This window comes from Moschus berezovskii, chromosome 9 (genome assembly GCF_049115385.1).
Source record: "Moschus berezovskii isolate FMDL1 chromosome 9, NW_MosBer_1.0, whole genome shotgun sequence".
In the NCBI taxonomy this organism is placed as follows: Eukaryota; Metazoa; Chordata; class Mammalia; order Artiodactyla; family Moschidae; genus Moschus; species Moschus berezovskii.
In genome coordinates, this window is record NC_142468.1 from 52250321 (window position 1) to 52277543 (window position 27223).

Sequence of the window (27223 nt, forward strand, 5' to 3'; positions counted from 1 at the left end):
GGGTGGTGTCATCTGCATATCTGAGGTGATTGATATTTCTCCCAGCAATCTTGATTCCAGCTTGTGCTTCTTCCAGCCCAGCGTTCCTCATGATGTACTCTGCATATAAATTAAATAAGCAGGGTGACAATATACAACCTTGACACACTCCTTTTCCTATTTGGAACCAGTCTGTTGTTCCATGTCCAGTTCTAACTGTTGCTTCCTGACCTGCATACAGGTTTCTCAAGAGGCAGGTCAGGTGGTCTGGTATTCCCATCTCTTTCAGAATTTTCCACAGTTTATTGTGATCCACACAGTCAAAAGCTTTGGCATAGTCAATGAAGCAGAAATAGATGTTTTTCTGGAACTCTCTTGCTTTTTCCATGATCCAGAGGATGTTGGCAATTGGATCTCTGGTGCCTCTGCCTTTTCTAAAACCTGCTTGAACATCTGGAAGTTCACAGTTCATATATTGCTGAAGCCTGGCTTGGAGAATTTTGAGCATGACTTTACTAGCATGTGAGATGAGTGCAATTGTGCAATAGTTTGAGCATTCTTTGGCATTGCTTTCTTTGGGATTGGAATGAAGACTGACCTTTTCCAGTTCTGTGGCCACTGCTGAGTTTTCCAAATTTGCTGGCATATTGAGTGCAGCACTTTCATAGCATCATCTTTCAGGATTTGAAATAGCTCAACTGGAATTCCATCACCTCCACTAGCTTTGTTCGTAGTGATGCTCTCTAAGGCCCACTTGACTTCACATTCCAAGATGTCTGGCTCCAGGTTAGTGATCATGCCATCATGATTATCTTGGTCGCGAAGATCTTTTTTGTACAGTTTTTCTGTGTATTCTTGCCACCTTTTCTTAATATCTTCTGCTTCTGTTAGGTCCATACCATTTCTGTCCTTTATCGAGCCCATCTTTGCATGAAATGTTCCCTTGGAATCTCTAATTTTCTTGAAGAGATCTCTTGTTTTTCCTATTCTGTTGTTTTCCTCTATTTCTTTGCATTGATCGCTGAGGAAGGCTTTCTTGTTTCTCCTTGCTATTCTTGGGAACTCTGCATTCAGATGCTTATATCTTTCCTTCTCTCCTTTGCTTTTCGCTTCTCTTCTTTTCACAGCTATTTGTAAGGCTTCCTTAGACAGCCATTTCGCTTTTTTGCATTTCTTTTCCATGGGGATGGTCTTGGTCCCTGTCTCCTGTACAATGTCACGAACCTCCGTCCAGAGTTCATCAGGCACTCTATCTATCAGATCTAATCCCTTAAATCTATTTCTTACTTCCACTGTATAGTCATAAGGGATTTGCTTTAGGTCATATCTGAATGGTTTAGTGGTTTTCCCTACTTTCTTCAATTTAAGTCTGAATTTCGCAATAAACAGTTCATGATCTGAGCCACAGTCAGCTCCCGGTCTTGTTTTTGCTAACTGTATGCAGCTTCTCCATCTTTGGCTGCAAAGAATATAATCAATATGATTTCGGTGTTGACCATCTTGTGATGTCCATGTTAGAGTCTTCTCTTGTGTTGTTGGAAGAGGGTGTTTGCTATGACCAGTGCGTTCTCTTGGCAAAACTCTATTAGCCTTTGCCCTGCTTCATTCCGTGCCTCAAGGCCAAATTTGCCTGTTACTCCAGGTGTTTCTTGACTTCCTACTTTTGCATTCCAGTCCCCTATACTGAAAAGGACATCTTTTTTGGGTGTTAGTTCTAAAAGGTCTTCTAGGTCTTCATAGAACTGATTAACTTTGGCTTCTTCAGCATTACTGGTTGGGGCATAGGCCTGGATTACTGTAATATTGAATGGTTTGCCTTGGAAACGAACAGAAATCATTCTGTCGCTTTTTAGATTGCATCCAAGTACTGCATTTCGGACTCTTTTGTTGATCATGATGGCTACTCCATTTCTTCTAAGGGATTCCTGCCCACAGTAGTAGATATAATGGTCATCTGAGTTAAATTCACCCATTCCAGTCCATTTTAGTTCACTGATTCCCAGAATGTCTACGTTCACTCTTGTCATCTCCTGTTTGACCACTTCCAATGCGACTACTTATAGCAATTTTATCAGCAGAGGTAAATCCCAAAGATAAAATGAAAAAGCAAATTATAGATAGTATGATAATTTCTAAACATATAAAATAATGCTATATATATATAACCATATGCCTATGCTGCAAACATAAACAAATAAAGATGAGAATTACAGGTACCAATTGAGGATGGAGTTGCCTTTCAGGACAAAATGAAATTAGGTTAGGTTAGAAAGGTATACAGGTATTCTATTTTTTAATAAAAATAAACATACACAGCAAAATATTAGGATTTGATAAATCTGGGTGCAAGGTGCTACTCACAAACATTCATTATTTGTCTAAAGTGGCTATCTCTGGATGGTGAAATTATGGATCCTTTTCACCATGTTTTTATTTTTGCTCTTAATGTCCTTATTTTTCAATAATCAACATTTATTGTTTTTTATAATAGAAAAAGTAATTAAAAATAAAACATTCACCAAAATAAGCTTTGGTTGATTGAAGATTTAAATATAAAATGTAATCATAGAACTTGCAGAAAATTGAAAAAAAAGTGTTTATCACCTCTCTTTGGAGAAGGAAATGGCAACCCACTTCAGTATTCTTGCCTGGAAAATCCCATGGATGGAGGAGCCTGGTGGGCTAAGGTCCATGGGGTCGCAAAGAGTCAGACACGACTAAGCGGCTAACACACCCACCACCTCTCTGGGGGAATTTTAACTTTCTCAGCTTCGAGGCTATTTAAATAATTGCACTATAAGAATTAGCATTACTGAAGATTTTTTTTAAACAGGGAAAATATTTTTATCAAGCATTACAAAGAATTAAGATCTATCAAGCTAGCTGATTCAAATTTGTAAGATAAATGTCAAGATTCCGAAAGACAAATAGGTAAAAGACAGGGCCATTCTCATAAGGGAAATACAATTAGTAGACAAACAGTGGGAAAGTGTTAGAGCTCACTAGAAATCAAAGAAATGTAAATGAAAGCATTCTGAAGATTAAAATTTACATATTCTAAAAGAACCAAAAAAAAAAAAAGTTGAATGCTAATATTCAATGATGGTGAAGTTGCCCAGAAATCGATTCATACATTCATTGACAGACTATTGTTCCCACTCTTTAGCCAGAAATGTTACCACTAAGAACTTGTCCTTAAGAAATAATTCTGCAAAAGCAGAAAAGTCCCTCCTCACTCTCCTGACTTCTAAATGCTGAAACTCGCAGAGCTTATCCCCTTGACATCTTCTCTTTTCCATCCACATGCATTGCTCAGAGGATCTCAGCTGCATACCCAGACCTCTCTCTTCATGGGTCTCCAGGGAGAAAGCGGAACCAAGCAGTAATTTTCCTGGGGAATGGGTTTGGGGGGGAGGGGAGGGGGGTAGATGAAGGCAGTTCAGGGGCTCGGAACTCAGTTAAGGAGGGAGCAGTGAAGACAGGAAGGGCCAGCAAAGAGAGTCAGACAACTAAAGCAAGCTTCATTGCAATATTAATTCCTTACCTCATGCGAAGAGTTGACTCATTGGAAAAGACTCTGATGCTGGGAGGGATTGGGGGCAGGAGGAGAAGGGGACAACAGAGGATGAGATGGCTGGATGGCATCACCGACTCTGTGGACATGAGTTTGAGTGAACTCCGGGAGGTGGTGATGGACAGGGAGGCCTGGCGTGCTGCGATTCACAGGGTTGCAAAGAGTCGGACACGACTGAGTGACTGAACTGAACTGAACCATGTTAATAACTGGAGGAGGGCATGGTAACCCACTCCAGTATTCTTGCCTGGGAAATCCCATGGACAGAGGAGCCTGGTGGGCTACAGTCCATAGGGCCACAAAGAGTCAGACACAACTGAAGTGATTTAGCATGCACACACCTGGTTAATAACTAAGTGTATCAGGCTTTATTCACTAAGGAGTAAGGGTGAGGTCCCCAGTACTTTCCTCATTGCGATAGCCCTCAGTTCTCCTGCAGTCCACTAGGTCTCAGCTGCCCTTGACCTCCTAAGTCTGCAGGAATTATTTTTGCAAGGTAGCCCATTCATGTTTTGCCTTCCTCTCTGAAGACCACATAGGGGAGCAAAATTTGCCATTCCAAAACATCTCTTTAGCAGGCAGATTATTTTGAGCTCAAAACAATCAAAGCCCAAAAGACTCAGTAAGAAATTATGACCTTATCCCTAACTACCTAAAAGAATTTAGATAGGTGCCCTGTTTCCAGAATAGAGCTATCACCAGAGATCTCTGCAAAGAATATGGGTTAGCACTGGTGGGAAAACTCAGCAGGAACTAGAGATCAGAGTCCCCTCTGTATCCACTGTCTCTATGGTCCAGCAAATGACTGTTTAACAAATGTTGCTTTTTTAATCTTCATGTGAATTGCATTCCTCTGCTTTGAAGCCCCAAACCACTATCCCAACATCTTCATGTATCTTTAGCTGAAGATGATATTTAAGGTAAGGGCTTTGGCCATTTTGGCAAGTTACTCAGTTTTCCTGGATCTCTCCAGTGTTATTAAACTTCTGTTTCATTTTTCTCCTATTAATCTGCTTCATGTCATTTTAATTCTTAGGCCAGCTAGAAGAACCTAGAAGGGTAGAGGAAAGTTTCTTCCTCCTCAGCACTCATAAAGTGGCTGAGTGCCCACTTAGAGTGGGCATTTCAGCATTCCCTCTTTGCCTTCTAAGAGAGTCCTGACCTGCTAGGAACCAGACCTTTCCCTCTTCTGGTGGCTGCTGGCTGCCTTGGGCCCCTGTGGTAACGATAGGTATCCTGCTCTCAGGTCAGGAAGCAGAACCGCTTGGATCCCCAAGTCTGCTAAAATCTCTATATTCCACAAACACACTCACCTACTCAATATCCCAGCCTGGAGTCTCTACTTCATGTGGGTTCTTTCATTGCTTAAGAATGTTTAGATATTTACCATCCTTCATTTTCATGACCTTGTGAGGTTGAAATCATGGCTTTCATTATTCTCATTGTAGTAATGTCATAACTTACCCAAGGCAGAACTGGACTCAAACCCAGAACTTCTACCCTCAAATCCATGTCCCTCTCTGTGGCATATGACCAAAAGTGGGTATTGCTACACATAGTAGGCTTTCCAATTTCTTCCTTGTTTATACATTGCCTGTGAAAAAATGGACAAGGGAAGCTACTTTTCTATCAAGAGCTAAAACAAGCAGTTTTGCTCTATCAGAGATGATATGATAGCAAAAATAAATAAATAAATAAAAGAATCCCTAGAGACAAGAAGCCCTGTGTAAATCTGACTGTGTTCTCCTAGCCCCGAGATTCCAATTACACACCAGCTGACCTCTGAGATCTAATCTTCACTGTTTCCTAAGGCATGGATATGACGGTTCATTCTCCCAAAATTCCCGCCCTCCACTCAGCCTGACAGTCAGATTAAATGATAGGAGTGGAATTGTAGACTGAAAAATGGCTCTCTTGGGGATATCACTCCAATAGCTATGCATTCAAAGGAAGCTTAGACACAGCAGTATTTTCCTTCTCTTTTCCTTGAAATTAACCTAGAGGTAAAATCCTAACCCAACCTGGTTCATTCATATCAAGAAATACTGGAGAGTCTTGTTTCCTGCAAATCTCAGGCTGCTAAGGAAAGGGGAGGATGACTGTGAGCCTCACCTGAATAAACTGGCAGTTTCTCAGGGCATGAGAACTGAAATTGGGGCTGATGGCATTGGGACTTTCCTGTTGGGCCCATAATTGTTCTCCTGTCAGGTGTCATTCAAGCCAGTAGAAGAAGACTGACTTTGGTTCAGAAGCAAAGAAAGGCAGAGGAGTAAGAGCTCCTGTTGCAGAGTCTGTGCTCTCCCAGACAAGCCTGAGTGGGGGCTGTTTTCTAGGAATCTCCTCAGCAAGGGCAGGGGCAAGGAGCTGATGGGAGCGAGGATCTTGCGAGGCTGGCCCAGGGTGTGCAGTTCACCTCCCCAGGTGCAGCATCTCTGCACATGGCCTACCACTGTCACCACCTTGAATTGCCGTGCCGTGTGCAGCACCTCTGCACACACCCCAGAGCTGAGGTATCAGGCACTATAGCCGTTTCTGTTCTGAAGGACTGGGTTCCAGGCCTCTGTACATGACCCCCTTTGAGCAAGTAAAACTAGACTAAGCACAGAGGAAAAGAAAAAAAGAGTAGACTTTGTTACCTGATTCTATTTTTATTTCTCGGGACTTGTTAATGGGCTTTGCTAGTGACAATGGGGTCAAATCCACACAGGTATTCTGACCCAGAGACATCCAGGGGTTTGAAGAGTCCCTCCTCGACACAACCCAAGGGAAAAAATAAACTTCTTCCCAAAGCAGGTTTGCACCACCTGTTCTGGGCAGAGCTGTGCGGTCAATTTTCTCCTTTGCCTGCGACACGCTATGCCTCCCCCAGGGAAGACTCTCTGGACCTCAGATGTGACCCCTGGGGTCTGAAGAGTCAGACAGGGAGAGACTCAATCACAGAGCTCCTAGTCCTGACTCCCATGAGTCAGCCTCCAGGTGGGGCCTGTCCTCAGCGCCCCGGAAGGACCCCTCTGAGGGCCTTTCCCACTCTAGAAACTGCTTTCTCTGGCCATCTACCTGAGGAAAGGAGCCAACTGAAAAGGAGATTTTCAATTTAAATTCAGGGTTAGCTGTTCTAAGATTGATTGCAGAAATCACTCAGAAAACAAATATTTTTTTGGAGAATGCTTTTTGTTTTTATAAAAATACAAAGGCATACATAACAGCTTATGTAGTTAATTTTCAAAATCAAGACCAAGAAGCATAAACCCTATCTACACATTTTTCAAAACCACTATAAATAGTTTTCCTATTCTTTATCATAGTTAAATGAACAGAAAAAGAGAAAAGGAAAGAACATATAAGTGTAGGAGAAATAAAAAGCATGATGAAAGACTGTAACAATAAGGATGGTGGGCACTGTTCACAGACTATTCTCATTTATTCATCCCCAATACTGTCCTTATTTTAGAGTAGGGAAACTGAGACACAAAGATTTTAAATCATTTGCTTGCTGCTGAGGCTAAAAAAGTGGAGATGCCAGCAAGAAAATTCAGTTCTCAATTATAACAAAATATGCTCACTCATGTCTGACTCTTTGCAACTCCATGGACTGTAGCCTGCCAGGCTCCTCTGTGCATGGGATTCTCCAGGCAAGGATACTGGAGTTGGTCGCCATTTCCTTCTCCAAGGGATCTTCCCCACCCAGGGATCAAACCTGGTCTCCTTCATTGCAGGCAGATTCTTTACTGTCTGAGCCACCAGGAAGTTCAGTTCAGTTCAGTTCAGTCGCTAAGTCGTGTCAGACTCTTTGCAACCCCATGAATCACAGCACGCCAGGCCTCCCTGTCCATCACCAACTCCTCGAGTTCACTCAAACCCACCTCCATCGAGTCGGTGATGCCATCTAGCCATCTCATTCTCTGTCGTCCCCTTCTCCCCCTGCCCCCAATCCCTCCCAGCATCAGAGTCTTTTCCAGTGAGTCAACTCTTCGCATAAGGTGGCCAAAGTATTGCAGTTTCAGCTTTAGCATCAGTCCTTCCAATGAACACCCAGGACTGATTTCCTTTATAATGGACTGGTTAGATCTCCTTGCAGTCCAAGGGACTCTCAAGAGTCTTCTCCAGCACCACAGTTCAAAAGCATCAATTCTTCGGCGATCAACTTTCTTCACAGTCCAACTCTCACATCCATACATGACCTCTGGAAAATCCATAGCCTTGACTAGACGGACCTTGGTTGGCAAAGTAATGTCTCTGCTTTTTAATATGCTATCTAGGTTGGTCATAACTTTCCTTCCAAGGAGTAAGCGTCTTTTAATTTCATGGCTGCAATCAGCATCCGCAGTGATTTTGGAGCCCCCAAAAATAAAGTCTGACACTGCTTCCACTGTTTCCCCATCTATTTCCCATGAGGTGATGGGACCAGATGCCATGATCTTTGTTTTCTGAATGTTGAACTTCAAGCCAACCTTTTCACTCTCCTCTTTCACTTTCATCAAGAGCCTTTTTAATTCTTCTTCACATTCTGCCATAAGGGTGGTGTCATCTGTATATCTGAGGTTATTGATATTTCTCCCGGCAATCTTGATTCCAGCTTGTGCTTCTTCCAGCCCAGTATTCCTCATGATGTACTCTGCATATAAGTTAAATAAGCAGGGTGACAATATACAACCTTGACGCACTCCTTTTCCTATTTGGAACCAGTCTGTTGTTCCATGTCCAGTTCTGACTGTTGCTTCCTGACCTGCATACAGGTTTCTCAAGAGGAAGGTCAGGTGGTCGGGTATTCCCATCTCTTTCAGAATTTTCCAGAGTTTATTGTGATCCACACAGTCAAAGGCTTCGGCATAGTCTTTAAAGCAGAAATAGATGTTTTTCTGGAACTCTCTTGCTTTTTCCAAGATCCAGCGGATGTTGGCAATTTGATCTCTGGTTCCTCTGCCTTTTCTAAAACCAGCAAAATGGCTGTCTGAGGAGGCCTTATAAATAGCTGTGAAAAGAAGAGAAACGAAAAGCAAAGGAGGAAAGGAAAGATATGTGTCTGAATGCAGAGTTCCCAAGAATAGCAAGGAGAGATATTAAAGCCTTCCTTAGCGATCAATTCAAAGAAATAGAGGAAAACAACAGAATAGGAAACACAAGAGATCTCTTCAAGGAAATTAGAGATACCAAGGGAACATTTCATGCAAAGATGGGCTCAATAAAGGACAGAAATGGTATGGACCTAACAGAAGCAGAAGATATTAAGAAGAGGTGGCAAGAATACACAGAAGAACTATACAAAAAAGATCTTCATGACCAAGATAATCACGATGGTGTGATCACTGATCTAGAGCCAGACATCTTGGAATGTGAAGTCAAGTGGGCCTTAAGAAGCATCACTATACGAACAAAACTAGTGGAGGTGATGGAATTCCAGTTGAGCTATTTCAAATCCTGAAAGATGATGCTATGAAAGTGCTGCACTCAATATGCCAGCAAATTTGGAAAACTCAACAGTGGCCACAGGACTGGAAAAGGTCAGTCTTCATTCCAATCCCAAAGAAAGGCAATGCCAAAGAATGCTCAAACTACCGTACAATTGCACTCATGTATCAGTCTAGTAAAGTCATGCTCAAAATTCTCCAAGCCAGGCTTCAGCAATACGTGAACCGTGAACTTCCAGATGTTCAAGCTGGTTTTAGAAGTGCCACCAGGGAAGCCTCTACTAAAAGATAAATATCAAAAGAGATAGCCTTTCCTCCAGAAGGAGCACTAACCTATTATCTTAAAATTCTGCAGCTAAATACTTCCTTTATCATTTCTTAACATAGGAATTGTAAGAGAAAATTGTGCTTCAGTAGAAAACCATGCATTGTCCACACCCAGCGCAACCTTCCTAGGTCATCTGATTCCAGCATCCATTGCCCTTGCGGCATTCTGCAACTGTGTACATTGCAGGAAACTAACAGAAGTACAAATCGCTGTCCTGTAGAAGTTTAATTGACTTTGGAAGCTAGCTGCATTTTTATTTGCCCACATAAATTTTAGGAGATTTTAACTCTTCCTTTGAACTAGTTATAACACCCTTACCAGCTTCCTCATTAAGTTGAACAAAATACTTACCATATGTTCAATTTTATGTCTGAAAGTCATGGTTTTACCTTTTAAAAAAATTTTGTCGTAACAAAATTATCAAAGCATGTCAAAGCACCTCATTGTTTCATACTGGAGGACCCTTAGGCATGACCTGGCCCAGACTGTTTCAAAAATAACTGGATGACCACTGATGGTGTGTTCAGTTCAGTTCAGTTCAGTTCAGTCACTCAGTCGTGTCCGACTCTCCGCGACCCCATGAATCACAGCACGCCAGGCCTCCCTGTCCATCACCAACTCCCGGAGTACACTCAAACTCATGTCCACAGAGTCGGTGATGCCATCCAGCCATCTCATTCTCCGTCGTCCCCTTCTCCTCCCGCCCCCAACCTTTCCCAGCATCAGAGTCTTTTCCAGTGAGTCAACTCATCGCATGAGGTGGCCAAAGTATTGGAGTTTCAGCTTTAGCATCAGTCCCTCCAATGAACATCCAGGATTGATCTCCTTTAGAATGGACTGGTTGGATCTCCTTGCAAATTAGGTCTTTTGTAGCATAGTCTCACCCTAACAATTGCCTGTCAAACACTTTGTTCTGTACTTGCCAAAGTTTATGAGTAAATGTTCCAGTCCCCTCATCTTAGCTGGTCTTTTTTTACTGCCAGTTGGGGGAAATTAATCTTTGTGTAAATTATATAAGTCTACCATAATGTCTCCATTACTTCTATCTTCTGCTATGTTTCATGGACTGCTTCAGGCTACCTCCACTTAGAAAGGGCTTGAAAACATTTGTTTTTAAAATAATGATAATAAACACACAATCTATGTCTTTATCTGCAGTGCAAGAGCACAACACAATCCCATTTTTTAAGTCTTAGATTCATTCAGAGCTCCTACTACTCTTGGCAAAACTACTTTTTGTTGTGTGTACTTTGAAGTTAAACACAATTCAGTTTCATCCCACCACTTACTAGAGTGTGGATACGGACGACTGAGTAACCTCCCTAAGTCTCAGTTTTCCTCTCTGTATTAAGGGCATAATCACACATGCATCATCATAGGGTTATTTGGAGGTTTCAATGAGATCACATGGAGAATCTGGCATGTGGAAGCAGGCCCCTGAACTATTAACCCCTGACTTCTAGACCTGCCTAGGAATGGATTACTAACCCTGACAGTAAGACACCATGTGGAAAAATGATGAGTCATTGGCAGCCCTTGAATCAGATCACTGTTCCTGATTTCTTGCAGCCAAGAACTTCATTTGCTAAGCTCAGAAAACTTCTGTGAAATTATTGTGTGACATGGACCAAGTACCAGCTGCTATAGAGAGGCTTGGGCCATTTGGATCTAAGTGATACCCCAGAACTGCCAGCTACTCAGAATAAGGACAGTGCCCCTGGCAATCCCATTGTCAGAAGCACTGGTGTAACAGGAAAGGGGCAGGGCACAACTTTTGAAAGAATGACATAGCCCAAGGACACAACATTAACTGATTAGAATCAAATGGGACCCAAGATGGCAGACAAGACTATCCCTTGGTCCTCAATCAGTAAGTGAAACGACACACGCAGAGGTGCCATGACAGTTCCAAGGCACTGTTAAAAGACGAAGGAGTGGGCAGTGGCCCAAATCCTGGAATCTCCACCCCTTCCCAAAAATAGTTATAATAATCCCCCACTCATTAGCATATGAAATTACCCAGCTTATAAAAACTAACCATGCCACATTTCACCCTCTGTATTCACCCTCTATGATGGCCCACACTCTGTATGTGGAGTATGCTTCTCTCTGAATTTGAATAAATCCTTTCTTACCTATCACTTTGTCTCTCACTGAATTCTTTCTGTGATGAGGCATCAAGAACCCGAGCTTCATTAAGTCCTGAAACCAAATACCATAGGTTTTGGCTGGGTTTGTGTCCAAGCCACATGGGTTCAAGTCCCAGCCACATGGGTTCGAGTCCCAAGAAGGGTTTTGACTGGTTTGAGTCCCAACCACATGGGTTCGAGTCCCAAGAAGGGTTTTGACCGGTTTGAGTCCCAGCCACGTGGGTTCAAGTCCCTATCTGTAAACGGTTTCACTGGGACCCAGAGAAAGGGAGCTGCTGTGCTGATGGCCCAGCTTCCCAACTTATGCCCTTTGTTTACTGCAGTCAGCCAATTCAGTTCATAGCTCGGTGGGTCTCCCTCAGGAGCCCAGGGTGACAACCCTTCACCAAGCCCAGTCAACACCAAAGCAGCTGCAGGATGCAGGCACAGAGTTTATTCTATGCCCACCCTCTTTTCCACGGGGAGAAAACCCTCGTCAAACTTGAAGGAGCCAGCAATGGTCCGTGTCTACCTAGTTGCTCAAAACCAACTTAAATCTTTCCTTCCTTTTGCTTCCAGGCACAATGCCAACAGAGGAAAGGGGGTTTTCCACTCTGCTGGAACTACCAAAATCATGAAGTGCACTATTGGTTCCAGAGGATCCAGTCGTTTGTTGCTGTTATTCTTTCTTTAATTGTTCCGCAAACCAGTAGCTGTAATTCTGATAAAATAAGTGGGTCAGCAGAGCAGGAAACATAAAAATAAGTGTAAAAGGAGATCTCAGTTCTTTGTTCCCTAGCTCTTCAGTTCACGTTCTGGAATGAGAGAGGATCAGAGTTTATAGGGACCCAGAAGTCCTCAGATTAGATGTGTGACCTCAGACAAGGACTCTCAGGGTCTCAGCTTCCTCACTTGTAAAATGGAGGAAGTAATTTTTGTCTCATTTGTTACAAATGAGAGCTGATTGTGCCAAGCACATTCCATGTGATAACATTCCACCCTCACACTTCCATTTCACAGATGAGAAAACTGGGGTAAAGAAAGGTTGCATTATTTGCACACGGTCACACAACTAGCCAGAGGCGGACCGCATGCAGAGGTTAATCTTCAAATGTTAATCAATGCATGCATGATTATCTTGGATGCATAAACACCTGCTTGAAATGCTTGAAACACTTCACTCTTTCCAATAATCTAAAACAGCATCTGCAATCTTGTGTTCATCTTTCATTTGTTTACCTGTCTTAAAAAGAAACAGACATGGAAAAGGTTAGATTCCAGTTCAACCCCTTTTCAAATAAGGACATGTTCCAAGTCAACTCAAAGAAGCGCCCCTACTTGCTTTGGTCATATTTCTGATGCCAAAAACTTGGCCTCTGTGTTGCTGAATTGAATCTCAGAGACAAGAGTTTTGGGTGAAGTAGAAAAGAATAGCTTTATTGCTTTGCCTGACAAATGTGGACACAGAGGGCTCCTGCACTCAATTATGTGTCCCCAACCCTGGAGGTTTTGGTGAGAAGTTTTATAGCAATAGTTCAAGGATGATGCTGTTGATAAGATTAGAATGTGAGTAAGGCCTGCACTCCTTTAAACCACTCTCAGATAATCTCTTGATGAGCTTCTCTGGTTCCTTTAATCTGACTTCTCTGAAGAAGAATGCTAAATCTTCCATTGGAGGTTTTAGTTCTATAAGAGCTTAAAGATACTGTTACAAGTATCCACTGAGGTACAACCAGGACCCTACTCCAAGGCTGCACTGTTGTTTCTTGGCTGCTCCCTCTCTTGTCTTTGCATCCCCTCCCTTCCTTTATTAGCAACTGTTCAAATCTGCCCTTTGGAACTCAGGGAAGGTCATGGAGGCTGAAGCCTGTTCCCTACAAATAAGGAATGGGGGTCACAGAAAGTCTTCCATGCCCAGAAGCCCCACAGGGTCCTGCTCAGTTTCATTCCCTAATGGTACAAATATGTCCGTACCGATCAAGCTGGATCAATAACAGCTCGAGCATTCTCCTGGTGGAAGTCTGGCCCTAAGCAGATGTAAGCGAGGCGGTCATCTTCCAATGACGTGATCCTACAGATTTCATAATTTTAATCTTGGAAGTGGAATAATGCTGAAGAAAGTTCAGTGTGGGGCTGAGAAAAGCCAGGGATTAAGGGCTTGTGGTTGAGAAAAGTGATCCTGGATTCAGGTGGCCTTGATTTCCCTGCTGTCAGCCTTTCACTGATAAAGTATGGCTTTGTCCTAGTTCTTAATCTCTTAAATCTCAACTATGAAGTGAGGGAAATAATAGCACCAATCCAAAACTTACTGTTTTGATTATTTTTCCCTATAATTCTACCAAGAGACTACCATTCTCAGGTATCCCAGTGTCTGACAATAAAAGCAAGAAAATCTGACTCAGAATAGAAAACCCTGCTTCTCTCATCAGAGATTTCTACCTAATACCGTGGTTTCTCCCTCCTCTTGCTCTCTTTATCTATGTAAAATATTTTTCCTTCTGAATAACTTTCTTATCACCATTACACTAAAAGGAAAGTTATATTCAAGTCATTAATACCCATCCTCTTGAAATCTCCATTTCTTCAAGAAGCTCTTCAAATAAAAGAAAGCAAATATGAGCAACTTTTAGGTATCTAAGATTATTATTATTCTAGACTGAGGCTTGCAAAACAAAGTAAGCACTGGGCTCTACCACGATGCACAATGCTGATAACTCTCTGGAGGCTTCAGGCTCCATTGGATCTAGACTGCTCCCCTTTTCAGTTCATGGAAAGTGAAGGGTCCCCCATGGACTGCTGGACTTTCTGGGGTGCTCCCCAAAGTATATGAATATTTATCTGCTTGTAAATTATATAGCATTAATATATGAGCTTCCCTTGTGGCTCAGTGATAAAGAATCCACCTGCCAATGCAGGAAACCCACGTTTGATCCCTGGGTCAAGAAGATTCCCCTGGAGAAGGAGATGGCAACCCACTCCAGTATTCTTGTCTGGGAAATCCCATGGACAGAGAAGTCTGGGGGTCTACAGTCCATGGGGTCACAAAAAAATCAGACACAACTTAGCAACTAAACAATAACAATATATTACATAGTGCTATATACAAATGATATAGTGCAAATATATAATAAGCATATACTTACACAAACAAAATGTTCAAAGGTGATATGTTGGTCTGTTTGACTGCTATAATAGAATACCATAGACTGGGTGGCTTATAAAAAACAGAAATATATTTCTCACAGCTTTGGAGGCTGGGAAGTCCAAGATCAAGGCACTAGCCGATATGATGTCTGATGAGGGCCTCATAGATGGCCATATTCTCACATTGTAACCTCACATGGAGGAAGGCTCATGGGATCTGTCTGGCATTCCTTTCATGTGAGCACTGATCCCATTCATGAGGGCTCTGCCATCAAGACCTAGTCACCTCCCAAAGGTCCTGTACATCCACCATCACCCGGGGGCTAGGTTTCATGTACTAATTTGTGGGGGACACAAGCATTCAGCCTACAGCAAGTGATATGAGAAAAATTAGAAAAATCTATTATTTTCTTCTTCCTCCCCAACAGATCTCTCAAGCACCACTCTGAGGCAATGGTTCCCAAACTTTGGGTGAGCAAGAACAATCTGAAGAACTTGTTTAAAATTAAGATGATCCAGGCCCCAGCCCTGGAAGTTCTTGTTTACTTTTTCATGGGAGGGGCCTGAAGTTTTTCCTTATCCTGAGCTTTCAGGTTGACTGATTCCAACCCTCAATCATATTTTGGAACCACTGATTCAGGCCCTTCTGTTTTCCTCCCCTTCCTGTGATCTTGCTGGTACCTACATCCTGGACACCCTCATGACTCCCTACATGAATTAAAACAATAAAATTAACAATAGCTGTTATGTATTACGGAGAAGGCAATGGCAAGCCACTCCAGTACTCTTGCCTAGAAAATCCCATGGACGGAGGAGCCTGGTAGGCTGCAGTCCATGTGGTCACTAAGAGTCAGGCACGACTGAGTGACTTCACTTTTCACTTTCACACATTGGAGAAGTAAATGGCAACCCACTCCAGTGTTCTTGCCTGGAGAATCCCATGGATGGGTGAGCCTAGTGGGCTGCCATCTATGGGGTCGCACAGAGTCAGACATGACTGAAGCGACTTAGCAGCAGCAGCAGCAGCAGCTATGTATTATTTCCTGCTTGGCAAGACTGCCTAGAGTTTACCTCTCCTTTAATCTGATCAAGTAAATACGCTTAGTCTCACTACACAGATGGAAAAATCGAAATCTCGGAATGCTAATGTCTTGCCCTAGGTCACCCAATTAGTAAGCAAGAGGCCAGGGACCTTAGCCTAGATCTGTCTGATTCCAATGCCTTGACTGCTTCCAAAATAAGCCACTGTAATTTATTGAACCTCTACTATGAACTGAGGCTTCCCAGGTGGCTCAGTAGTAAAAATCCACCCACCAATGCAGGAGACAGTGGTTCAATCCCTGGGTCAAGAAGGTTCCCTGGAAAAGGAAATGGCAATCCACTCCAGTATTCTTGTCTGGGAAATCCCATGGAGAGAGGAGCCTGGCATGGTTATAGTCCCTGGGGTCACAAAGAGTCAGACACAGCTGAGCAGCTGAGCACACACCCTACTATAAACTCGGCACTTGGCTGGGCATTTCACATATAAATCTCTAATACTCATGACATACCTGTGTTCGCTGAGGTGTGAATCTCAGTCCACAGATTCTGATGTAGAGGAAATAGCTTTGCTTTCTGTAACCCACCCGAATTATAATTTCAGGTTCCTATTTTTCAGGCCCTCCTGGATTCTTTCTTGTCCTAATCCCACCTGCCACCAGTTCTAGGTCAGACACAATACCAAGGCCTGGAGTTGGGGTGAGCACCTGGTCCTATCCCATCAGTCCACATAGATGACCCCCCATCCTCCCCATCTTCATGACCTGTTGTCACTGGTAGCTCACTGCTACTCCCAACCTATACCAGGCACAGGGGTATATTTTGCCCCCACATTGACAAACTCACAGCCATTTCCTCTTTGAGTTCTTACCACCTTCTGGAAGCAATGTATTGTCCCCTCTGCCCTCTACACAAATCTCCCTTTCCCCAATCTACTTACAAAGTCCAAGAGACTCTCTTTCTAGTGATAGGAAGGTAGGAATATTCTTTCTCCCTTCACATCCCTTTAAAACATTCTTAGCCTTTTGCTTGCCTTTGTTGCTTAGAATTCACTTATGCTAGGTCCTAAGCTTTAGGACTAGACATGGAACAACACACCGGTTCCAAATAGGAAAAGGAGTATGTCAAGGCTGTATATTGTCACCGTGCTTATTTAACTTATATGCAGAGTACCTCATGAGAAATGCTGGGCTGGATGAAGCACAAGCTGGAATCAAGATCGCTGGGAGAAATATCAATAACCTCAGATATGCAGATGACACCATCCTTATGGCAGAAAGTGAAGAAGAACTAAAAAGCCTCTTGATGAAAGTGAAAGAGGAGAGTGAAAAAGTTGGCTTAAAGTTCAACATTCAGAATACTAAGATCATGGCATCTGGTCCCATCACTTCATGGCAAATAGATGGGGAAACAGTGGAAACCATGGCTCACTTTATTTGGGGGAGCTCCAAAATCACTACAGATGGTGACTGCAGCCATGAAATTAAAAGACACTTACTCCTTGGGAGAAAAGTTGTGACCAAACTAGACAGCCTATTAAAAAGCAGAGACATTACTTTTCAAAAAAGGTCCATCTAGACAAGGCTATGGTTTTTCCAGTAGTCATGTGTGTATGTGAGAGTTGGACTATAAAGAGCTGAGCACCAAAGAATTGATGCTTTTGAACTGTGGTGTTGGAGAAGACTCTTGAGAGTCCCTTGGACTGCAAGGAGATCCGACCAGTCCATCCTAAAGGAGATCAGTCCAGGGTGTTCGTTGGAAAGACTGATGTTGAAGCTGAAACTACAATAATTTGGCCACCTGATGTGAAGAGCTGACTCATTGAAAAAGACCCTGATGCTGGGAAATATTGAAGGCAGGAGGAGAAGGGGACGACAGAGGATAAGATGATTGGATGGCATCACCAACTCAATGGACATGAGTTTGGGTAAACTCTGGGAGTTGGTGATGGACAGGGAGGCCTGGTGTCCAGCAGTTCATGGGGTCGCAGAGAGTCAGACATGACTGAGTGACTGAACTGAACTAAAGCTTTAGGAAGACAAAAGATTTACAGATTTCTGTCTACTTTACTCTTCTTAGATAAGAGAGAGGGGGTGAGGGAGAGTTTGGGAGAAATATATTATTGGTATCTCAAAATATTATCTCTGGCTCATGTTCTCTTATTTTACAGATGAGGAGATGGAACTCATGAAGGTTAAGTAACATTGTGCACAGCTAGTTGTTAGCAGACCCAGGATCTTGGAGGCACGTGAATTCACCAGTGTCTTGGTAAGTTAATCTGCAGAGTTAGGTCGGGAGTGGAGTTGGTTCCTGCCAGTACCCAGAAGACAAGAAATGAGGTGGGTCCAGGGGAAGGGAGCCAAGTAGATAGTCAGCTGTTTTAGGTTCCAGCTTTCTGGGAAATTAGTAAAGTGGAACCTTCAGATCCTGCTTAACAATGCAGGTAGGACGGAGCCAGCCAAGAAGCCAGAACAGAAGCCTCTGCTCAGGAATCATGCATCCAACCAGAAGGTCTCCATGCCATAGACCTCCAGAAGGAGGTGCAGCCACCAGACAGCACAATCTTAAGCTTTGCCCTGGGGTCAGTCTGTCCAAACTAATAGTACCAAATGAAGGTCCTGCTCAGTTTGTTTCATCCAGGCAGTGATCATCAAGTTAGCTAAATACCTGCCCAACATTTCAACTTGGATGTCTAAGAAGCATCTCAGACTCCACCTAACCAAAACTGAATTTTTGATCTTCTGCCACCACCTCTGCTCCACTCACAGCCTTTCCCATCTCAGTTAATATTAACACCACTGTCCCACCTGCTCAAACCAAAATCCTTGAAGTCATCTTCAACTCTTCTTTCTCTTCACCCCAGTAGTCAGGAAATCCTGTTGCATCTACCTTCAAAATACATCTACCACCTATCCACCACTCCCCAATTCCACTTTGACCATGCTGAACTAAGGCACCATCACCTCTCACTGGATCACTGTAATAGCCTCTTAGCAGATCTCACCACTTGCATCCTAGTTTGCTAGTAATCTGTTCCTAGTCTTGTAAACTAGAATGATCTTTTACAAATATTATACAAATTATATCACTCTTCTGCTCAGAGTGGGTCCCCATGTCTCACAGTATAAAAGCCAAAGTTCTTTTAATTATGTTTCCCTAGTCACCGGCCTCCTTACTGTTCCTGGAACATTCCAGGCATGCTCCTACTTCAGGGCCTTTGCACTGGCTGCACTGGCTATTCTAACTACTTGACTCTCTCCTCCTCAACATGTCCACAGGGGCAACTCCCTCAAAGCCTTGCTCAGAATTCAACTTCCCAACAAGGCTCACCCTAACCATTCTATTTAAAATCACTACCTTCCCCAAACCCCTTAACTCAGCCATACTTTTCATAAATCTCCAATGGTACATAAATACCGCAAGGACTGGAATCTTGGTCTGTTTTGTTCACTTGTTTATCCCAAGTACTAGAACAGTGCCTGGCATGAGGTATTTTTTTAAAAGTTGAAAAAAATGAATAAAGGTTACCAAGGAATATTACACGAGAAACACATGGTAGCATTTCCCCTGTCTGGTTTCACCAAGTGGCCTTACTTCTCAGTCCTCTACACAGTTAGAGATCCATTAATACAAAGGAGGAAAGAGTGTGCTTTCTCATTTTTCAAAGCAGCCCCCAGCAAAAGCATCCAGTTCTGCATCTTTGCTCTTTTACCAACTCCTTTTTACACTGACATTAGAGGTTTTCTGCCCCTTTCAGTTATAGAAAGTTTGCCCATCACTCTTTGACCACAGGACCAACAGTTTTGCTCAACTCAACAGAAAACAGACCCCATGGGGGCTCTTCTCATAGCAGAGTCCTTTCCTTTCTCTTTGAGTTTAGTCTGCATTTGAAATACCACTGCCTGTATCCCCTTTGCAGTGCTGTCAGAGACAGACTTAGGCAACTCTGTGAAAGCCACCTATCCCTGACCTTTGACAGAATTTCCAAACATATTAACTTCAAACTGATGCATTTAGAACTGTAACCTTGGCCCTGGAAGGCAAGACTACATGACAAGATATTTTATTTTCAAAATGTATCAGGATAAAAAGTACTTCTGTAAATCAACCTTCTTCTCTTTTTTTGTATGAGGTAGATTTAGATTTGGGGGTCAGGTGTAGGAAGGAAAGAATCTGAACACTAGAGAACACGTTTAAAAGGTTAATTATTAATGGACAGTCTTCCCTAACAAAGTATCAATAGGCAATCTGGTCTCTTTAGCTTCAGAAATTAGCAAAAGGACCTCGGACCCCAGGTGAAACAGGAGAAATGGAAAATCCCCTGTGTTTCTCTATCTTCTTGTTTTTGTGCATCTTGATCCAATCAAGTGCCCGTGGACAAAGCCTGGGACCAGGTAAGAGCCTGCCTTTTCTCCGGAGATGGGCATGGACTTTCTTCTTTAAACGTACGTTGCAATGATTCCAAGCCTTTTGACTATGTCAGACAGAGTTTGCTTCACAGCATATTAGGTGATTCTGTGATCAGCATCACAGGTCATAGGGACATGTAGCTGTTTGTAGGCATTTCCTAAAATTCTGAAATTTTAGGAAACCGCTCTAGGAGTAGAAGTCTTCTCAAAGCAATGAAGTCTCTCTCATATCTGCTTCAGAAATAGTCAGGCTAAGACTTCTTTGGTGGCGAATAATCTGAAAGAGTCTCAGATCTTCCTGAGAGTTAATTTGGCGTCTAATTTGCAGTTGAAGAGAACAGCTTGTAATGAAACCCTCCATCTTGCTGAGGTTGTCTAATTGCTGACTGTCTCAGAAGAGAGGAATTTGTAGAATCTTCTTTCCAGTCAGGTTGAACACGGAGCTATCATTGCACATTTTCTAAACCTCACTTTTTCTGTCAAAATTCTACTCTGAAACTAAGCAGTCACACCTGTTTGTTCTGGAAATTCAGAGGTTGATAGTCAAAGTGATCCAAATGCTTAATTAGCCAGGTGGATCACAGGTTCCTGGCTAAAGAGTGCATTGGATCAATAAATGATGGATCTGAAGTGAACTGAACACTTTGGCCAAATGAGACTGGGCTTTGGGACTTTGTTTTTGTGTTGGTTACTGGTTTTTCTTTCCTTTAAGACTACGCTTGGAGAAAGCTCCAAAAAGAATTAGAAGCATACTACTCAAAGACATACCTGAAAACTCCAAAACATTTTTCCCCCTTTAAGAAAAAAAGGCTATTCTTTGTATTTAATTATTATTTTGTATATTAGGTCAGTTACTAGCTTATTAGCAGTATTAATTATTACCATTCATTGAGCATTTTGTATGTCAACTACCAGGTTAGTTATTTTTCATACATCATCTCACTTACAAAACTGAGTCCAAAAATATTAATAATAACTTAGAGCCATGCAGGCAGAATTGTTCATGATTTTTCTTCCCTGTGTTCACAAGGATATTGGTGAAGGGCCTTTCCTGCCCTTTGGCCCAGAATGTTTTTAATTTCTTACCGAAGCATAACATGTATCTCAAATACCTATATCATAAAGTGCTCAATGAATTTTCACAACCTAAACCAGCATCCCAGGAGTCTCCCTTGCACACGCATCCCTGGAGCCTTAACATAGATTATTTTGACTTTTTGGAGCTTTTCAGTAACGGTCACATATAATAGGTATTCTTTCTGTTCCGGGCTTCTTTCGCTCAACATTATGTTGGTGAGTCATCCATGCAGTTCCATGTAGTATGACACATTCACTCAAGTCACTGTAGCATCCTGCTCTATGGATATACCACCCTTGGTTTATTTGTTCTGCTTCTGATTGGACCAGATGCTTCAGCAGAGACTTGGGGGTTGGACTCCATTAGAGTCAAGGTGAAGGATGAAAGGCAGGACAGCCTCCCCTGGGGTTGCTGGGTATTAGTCACATTTCCCTCAGCAAAGCCTGTGCTGGTCAGCTACTGCTTCCCCAGGGTCCCGGCTTGTCCAAACGCTGAGGCAAGTTTCCATTAGCAGGAAGGTTCTTCAGAGAAAAGGATCAGAGCCAGGAAGCCTTTTGTTTCCTTGAGAGCAGAACATCTTGGCAGAATTTTTTCTGCGGGGAGTGAGTCAGATCTGTGTGCACTAGGCTGGTGTGATGTCTTCCTCTTCCTGGGGCACTGCAGGCAAGCAGACACCCACAACAGAGCCCTAGAAGGTTGAGTATCTATGCCTTGTAGGATAGTTTCCGAAACTGCCCCCCAGGGGATGTTTTTGGCTGTCAGAACCAGGGAGACAGTGCTATTGGAAAGTAGGGCTTAGAAGCCAGGGATGTTGCTAAACATGCTACAGTGGACAGGACAGCCCCCACAGCAATGAATTATTCAGAACCAAGTGTCGATATACAGAAAGAATTCCCATGGGATCCTTCCTCCTTAACCCCAGACCTCCCAGCTTCCTTCTTTTTATTATTATTGATGACACTGCTAATGGACCCACTCATGTATTGTGCACCCAGTATATGCCAGACATTGCACAAACATTTTACCCCACCCTCACCTTGTGGTGGAGTCAGACAGCAGAAAAATGACTTGCCGGAGATTCCACAAGAGGAGCAAGAGGTCCCTAGACTGGACCTGTCTGCTTAGCGCTATAGGCTTCTGGCCACTGTGCTCTCACCTCATGGTTTAACAGCCATAGATCGCTAGGAATCCATTCTGCTCAGTTCCTCTCACAGGAAGGGAATGTTGGGTAATTCCTGTCTACCAACACCAAGGGAAAGAACATACAGTGAGCATCCCGAAGACCCTAGGACACAGAGCCTCCATTACCCTCATCCCCAGACCCCACTCCTGAGGCCAACACTGCTTAAATGGTAGCCAGTTCTCCTAGACCCTGGCAGCCCCCACCGCCCAGTGATATCCACCAGCACTGCCTCAGGAGCCTGGGCCCTCCCTGCAATTCCCACCGCATTCTCCACATGCCAGAAGCAACTGAAGCCCATCCATCAGTCCCTCACTTATTTCACAAGTGTACATAGGCATCTGCCATATTGAAGGCAGTGCTTTAGTACAGCAATTCTCAACTTCCCAAAAGGTCCCATTACACTCTCAAAAATTAGTCATAATTCCGAAGATATCTTTTTTATGTGGAACACAGCTATCAGTATTTACTGTATTAGAGACTCGAATGGAATTGTAGCATGTATATTATCATAAGTGACCAGTCCAGGTTCGACGCATAAATTTTCCTCTGTTCATTTCTTTGCATTTGTGCTTTTTTAATAAAAATACTTTTAACTGTAAAAAAATAAAATAAAAAAAAAATGGAGAACACTTTTTAATGTTTTGAATAATAACAACAAACTCATCATATGTTAGCATATGAAACATGATATTGTGAGAAATAACTGGTATTTGCCAAACAACAACGAAAAATATGTCAGAAGGATAACAAAGAAATTTTGCTACTTTTTTCATGTTTGGCGTAATAGAAAGGGCTGGGCTTTTTTTCATCTGTTTCTGTATTGAATCTGTTGTGAAATGTTACTTGTCTGGACTACACAAAGAAAACTGCCCTCACGTATAGGGAAAGGGAGTTCAACCTTAGAGGTCCCGCCAGGGCCCTCACTCAGAACCGCTTTGTTTGTGTGGCAGACACTGTGCAACGTGGACTGCACAGCCACCCCTGCTCCCCACAAGCTTACTGACGGATCAGGTAGACCAGGGGCAGGAAGACAGGAGCTGCCTGCACTGCCAGAGGGCAATAAGGGGGCCATCATCCATAGAGAATGTGACAGTGATAGAAACTTCTCATCATCACGATTCCAAATAATGCCAGTGATAAAAATTAACACCCTCTCCAAAATAGTTCTTTTGGTCAGAGTTGTAAACAACTGCTATGGTTACTATTGAGTTTTATTCACGTATACAAAAACTTCAAATGATCACAGTTTTATATTACTTCTCCTTGAATATATGTTCTCTGTTAATGTCAATTTAGAGACCTCCCAGTTACGTAGCAGGTCCCTGATGTTCACTGACCATGACATACGCGCATCGAAACTGTCTAATTGTTCAGTATCCTCCCAACTTACTTTTTCATCTCATGTCCCAAATTCCATGGTATTTATTGCTTGTTTTTGCCTTTAAATAGAAATAGATTTAAAATTAAAAATGATACCATACTGATTTAAAAAAACAAAGAAATAGAATCTGACTCCAATTCTGTTACCCTGTGTGACCACTTAGACTTTTTGGGTTTTAAACGTAAAACAGGTTTTACAGTGAACTGTGAGGTGTAATATTTTGTTTGGTAAGTAAAAATTTGGGTTCTTCCAGGAAATATCTTTAATGCATTTGTGTATCTTTAAAGTGGAAATGTATTCTTTTTAAAATTGTTGTTTTAAAACTAAATAGAAAATCAAGAAAATAGTGCTTATTACTGATTTTTGCATGCATATAACTGAAAATAGCTCTTATAGAACAAATGGTATTAAAATGATCCGTTCTGGGTTTCAACTATATAAGGTATAACAGTCTAATAAAGGAGATAAGATGTATATATAAAACTTTTTTCAACTGGATCATAACATGTGATGAGTGCCACTGGAGAGGGGTACAAAGGGGTGAGTGTTTGTGTCCCCACAAAATTCGTATGTTGAGATCCTAACCCCCGGTAGGATGGCATCTTAGGAGGTAGGGACTTTGGGAGGTGATTCAGTCATGAGGGTGGAGCCCTTGTAAATGGGCTCCTTCTAAAAGAGACCTCAGAGAACCCACTGGCTCTTTCTCAACCATATGAGGAAACCTGGAAAAGGGTTTTCACCAGAACCCCAACATGCTGGAACCCTGATCTCAGACTTCCAGCCTCCAGAATTGTGAGAAATAAGTTTCTATTGGTTGCAAGCCACCCACTCTATGGTAATTCATTACAACAGCCTCAGGTAGAGATGAAGAAGCGTTCACTTCCAAGTACAGGTAGAGGAAAGGCTTCTGGGAGGAATCAGCTTCTAAGCAGAGTCTTGCAGGATAGAATCTGGACAAACAAGAAAGAGGCTTTCCTTGTGCATAAGCAAAGGCACAGAGAAAATAAAGTACACGTGTTTTCCAAGCCCAGACATCTTCCAAAAACAGTCCTTCTGGGAAGGAGAAGAAAACTATAGGAAGGAGCTGACAGCAGCACTGCATCACAACTGTCAAAAACTGGAAACAATTTGAAAGCCCAAAAATAAACCATCAAGGAGGGAGCGGCCAGCTATTACCAAGTCCTCCTTTAAACGAGCGTTGTGTTGAATACCTACTACTAGAAATGCCAGGAAATTTGTGGAGCAATAATGATGGGAATCTGAAATAAAAGCCGTACTGCTAACACTTAGGCACTTACAGTGGCAAATTATCAAAGAGATCTGTGACCTCCAAAAGTTACATAACAATTGGTCTTGTAGCTTTTAAAAACGAGTATGAGGAAATTTTATATGCAATAAAGTGGGGGAGAAAACAGGACTAAATAAATTATATATTGAATCACAACTACGATAAAATATTTTTATACTTGTATATCACTAGGGATTAAAAGTATATATAAAGATCGATAAAGAGTTTTAAGGCCACAGAATCTGTATGTGTGTATGTTTTAAGTATTTACATGTAAAAGAAAAAAATTAAAAAACAACCTGATTAGTGGCAATTAGATCTGTCCTGGATTTGCTGTCCCTAGAGAGACCACCTCCACCCATCCCCACAGGCTCTCGAGACCCAGAATTACATTCCCAGTGGGGCCTACAAATTCCTAACAGGCCTCCACAACTGCAGGAAAGGTCATTCATAAGTAACATCCGAGGTGGGATCCAGAGATGGAACTCACCTGGGCAAGTGCATGAAAAGTAGAATCAGCAGAAAGCCAGTCCATAGAACTCTTGTGAAATCCTGCCTGCCCTCTGCTAGAGTCCCTCCCACCACACCACCAGACTTCCTGCCCTGTGGCTGAGCCAGTCTGGAGCCCTCCTGAGGGCACGGTACCCAGAGAGGAGAAGTCTGGGGTGAGAGAACCGCAGGCCTTCTCCCACCCTGCTTGCCTTTCACAAGGGGCTCAGAACTTGAAGCCATATTTAATTCTGGGCCAGGTGAACAAGATCCCCACCACCACCTTTCCACTGCCCTGTTTTCCGTACCAGCTGCCACACTGCCATGAGGCATGCTGTGTCCCTGCAGATGAGTCAGCAGCGGCGGGAGAGGAGAAGCAGGGCTGGGCCAGAGGCTTGCCCGATTTTAGGTCTGGTGCGCAAGACACGGCTGAGCAGTTCCAGTTTCATCCTCCAAGGGCACATGACCACCTTGACCTCAGCCTGGGGTGTCTCTGACATCTCTGAGGTCCACGTAGGACATGAGGCACAGCACTTCTCATAGCTGTATGCTGGTTCTTAGAAGAGTTTTAGAGTGGGGCCCTGTCAGCCAGGGATTGTGGTCCAGCCCACTAGGGCAGGGGGCTGGCCAGGAGCAGGTAAAACATCTGAACCCCTGCCAGAGACGCTGAGGATCCTGGCCAGACTCTAGCCCCAGGGTTAAAACTAAAACAACGGGTCAGAGCCCAGCTAGTCCTGCCGAGAGCGGGGTGTCTCTATTAAGGTAGACAGCAGGTGCACCCAGCTACTGACACTCAGGCACCCAGCTTACGGCCAGGAGATAACCTGGATTCAGGTCAGGGGGCAGTCGTACTTCTCAAGAGAAGGTGTCATTCTTGGATGTTGCCACAAGGTAGCGTGGAGATGTCTTGGCAGCTTCAGGGTTTCAGGAAAAGATTAAGTTAGTTAGAAAACCTGTTTCTGGGTACCTCTGGAAAACTCAGGGCTACTGACTGACATCACTTTCCTCTCTGCTTATGACTATTTCCAGAAACACTCAGAGTTTCGATGTTTCTGCGGGATCTAGGGGGAGAGGCGGGAAGAAGTACAGAGAAGGGGAGGCCTCCTTGTCTGTCCCAGCACCTTCTCCTCCATGTGTGCAAGTTCACCTTCAGGGTCCTGGCGAGGTACGCTTTGGCACAGCTTTTAGATAACATGTTGTGGAACTACTAAAAATAGTTCTTATGACCAGCAGTCCCCAGTCTTTTATGTCACCAGGGACCGGTCTCGTGGAAGACAGCTTTTCACAGACTGGGGTGGGAGGAGATGGTTTCAGGATGATTCAAGCATATTACATTTATTGTGCACTAATCTAATCTACCTGGAGAAGGAAATGGCAACCCACTCCACTATTCTTGCCTGGAAAATCCCATGGACAGAGAAGTCTGGTGGGCTACAGTCCATGGAGTCACAAAGAGCTGGACACGACTGAGCGACTTCACTTTCACTTTTGCTCTAATCTAATGTCACCGCTGATCAGACAGGAGGTACCAGTCTGCGGCCCAGAGGTTGAGGACCCCTGCTTATGATGAGATAAAAGTAGCAGCACTGAATGATATTTTCATTCCAAGGCTAAGTGGGACAAAAGTGGCATACCTAATTGTGTGTGTCTTCTGATTACAATTCCATGAAAACACGTGTATTTGAGGGAAAAAATTACTAGAAGAAAAGGAACAAACACGTTCATACTTCAGTTGAGTTTACACCTAAATTTGTCTTTCAAATTTTATGTAATATAGTTTGTATATACTATTTTG

General features: G+C 43.0%; 1 protein-coding gene across 1 annotated transcript in view; it reads left to right on the forward strand.

The window, feature by feature from the left end:
- LIPC (lipase C, hepatic type) overlaps positions 1–27223 on the forward strand; it is a 202437-nt gene that overhangs the window by 7892 nt on the left and 167322 nt on the right. Inside the window, exons 2-3 of the mRNA XM_055436350.2 lie at positions 17771–17868; positions 19862–19994. Coding sequence (XP_055292325.2) covers positions 19910–19994 — 85 coding nt within the window. The 5' untranslated portion in view covers positions 17771–17868; positions 19862–19909. The remainder of the gene's footprint in view (positions 1–17770; positions 17869–19861; positions 19995–27223) is intronic.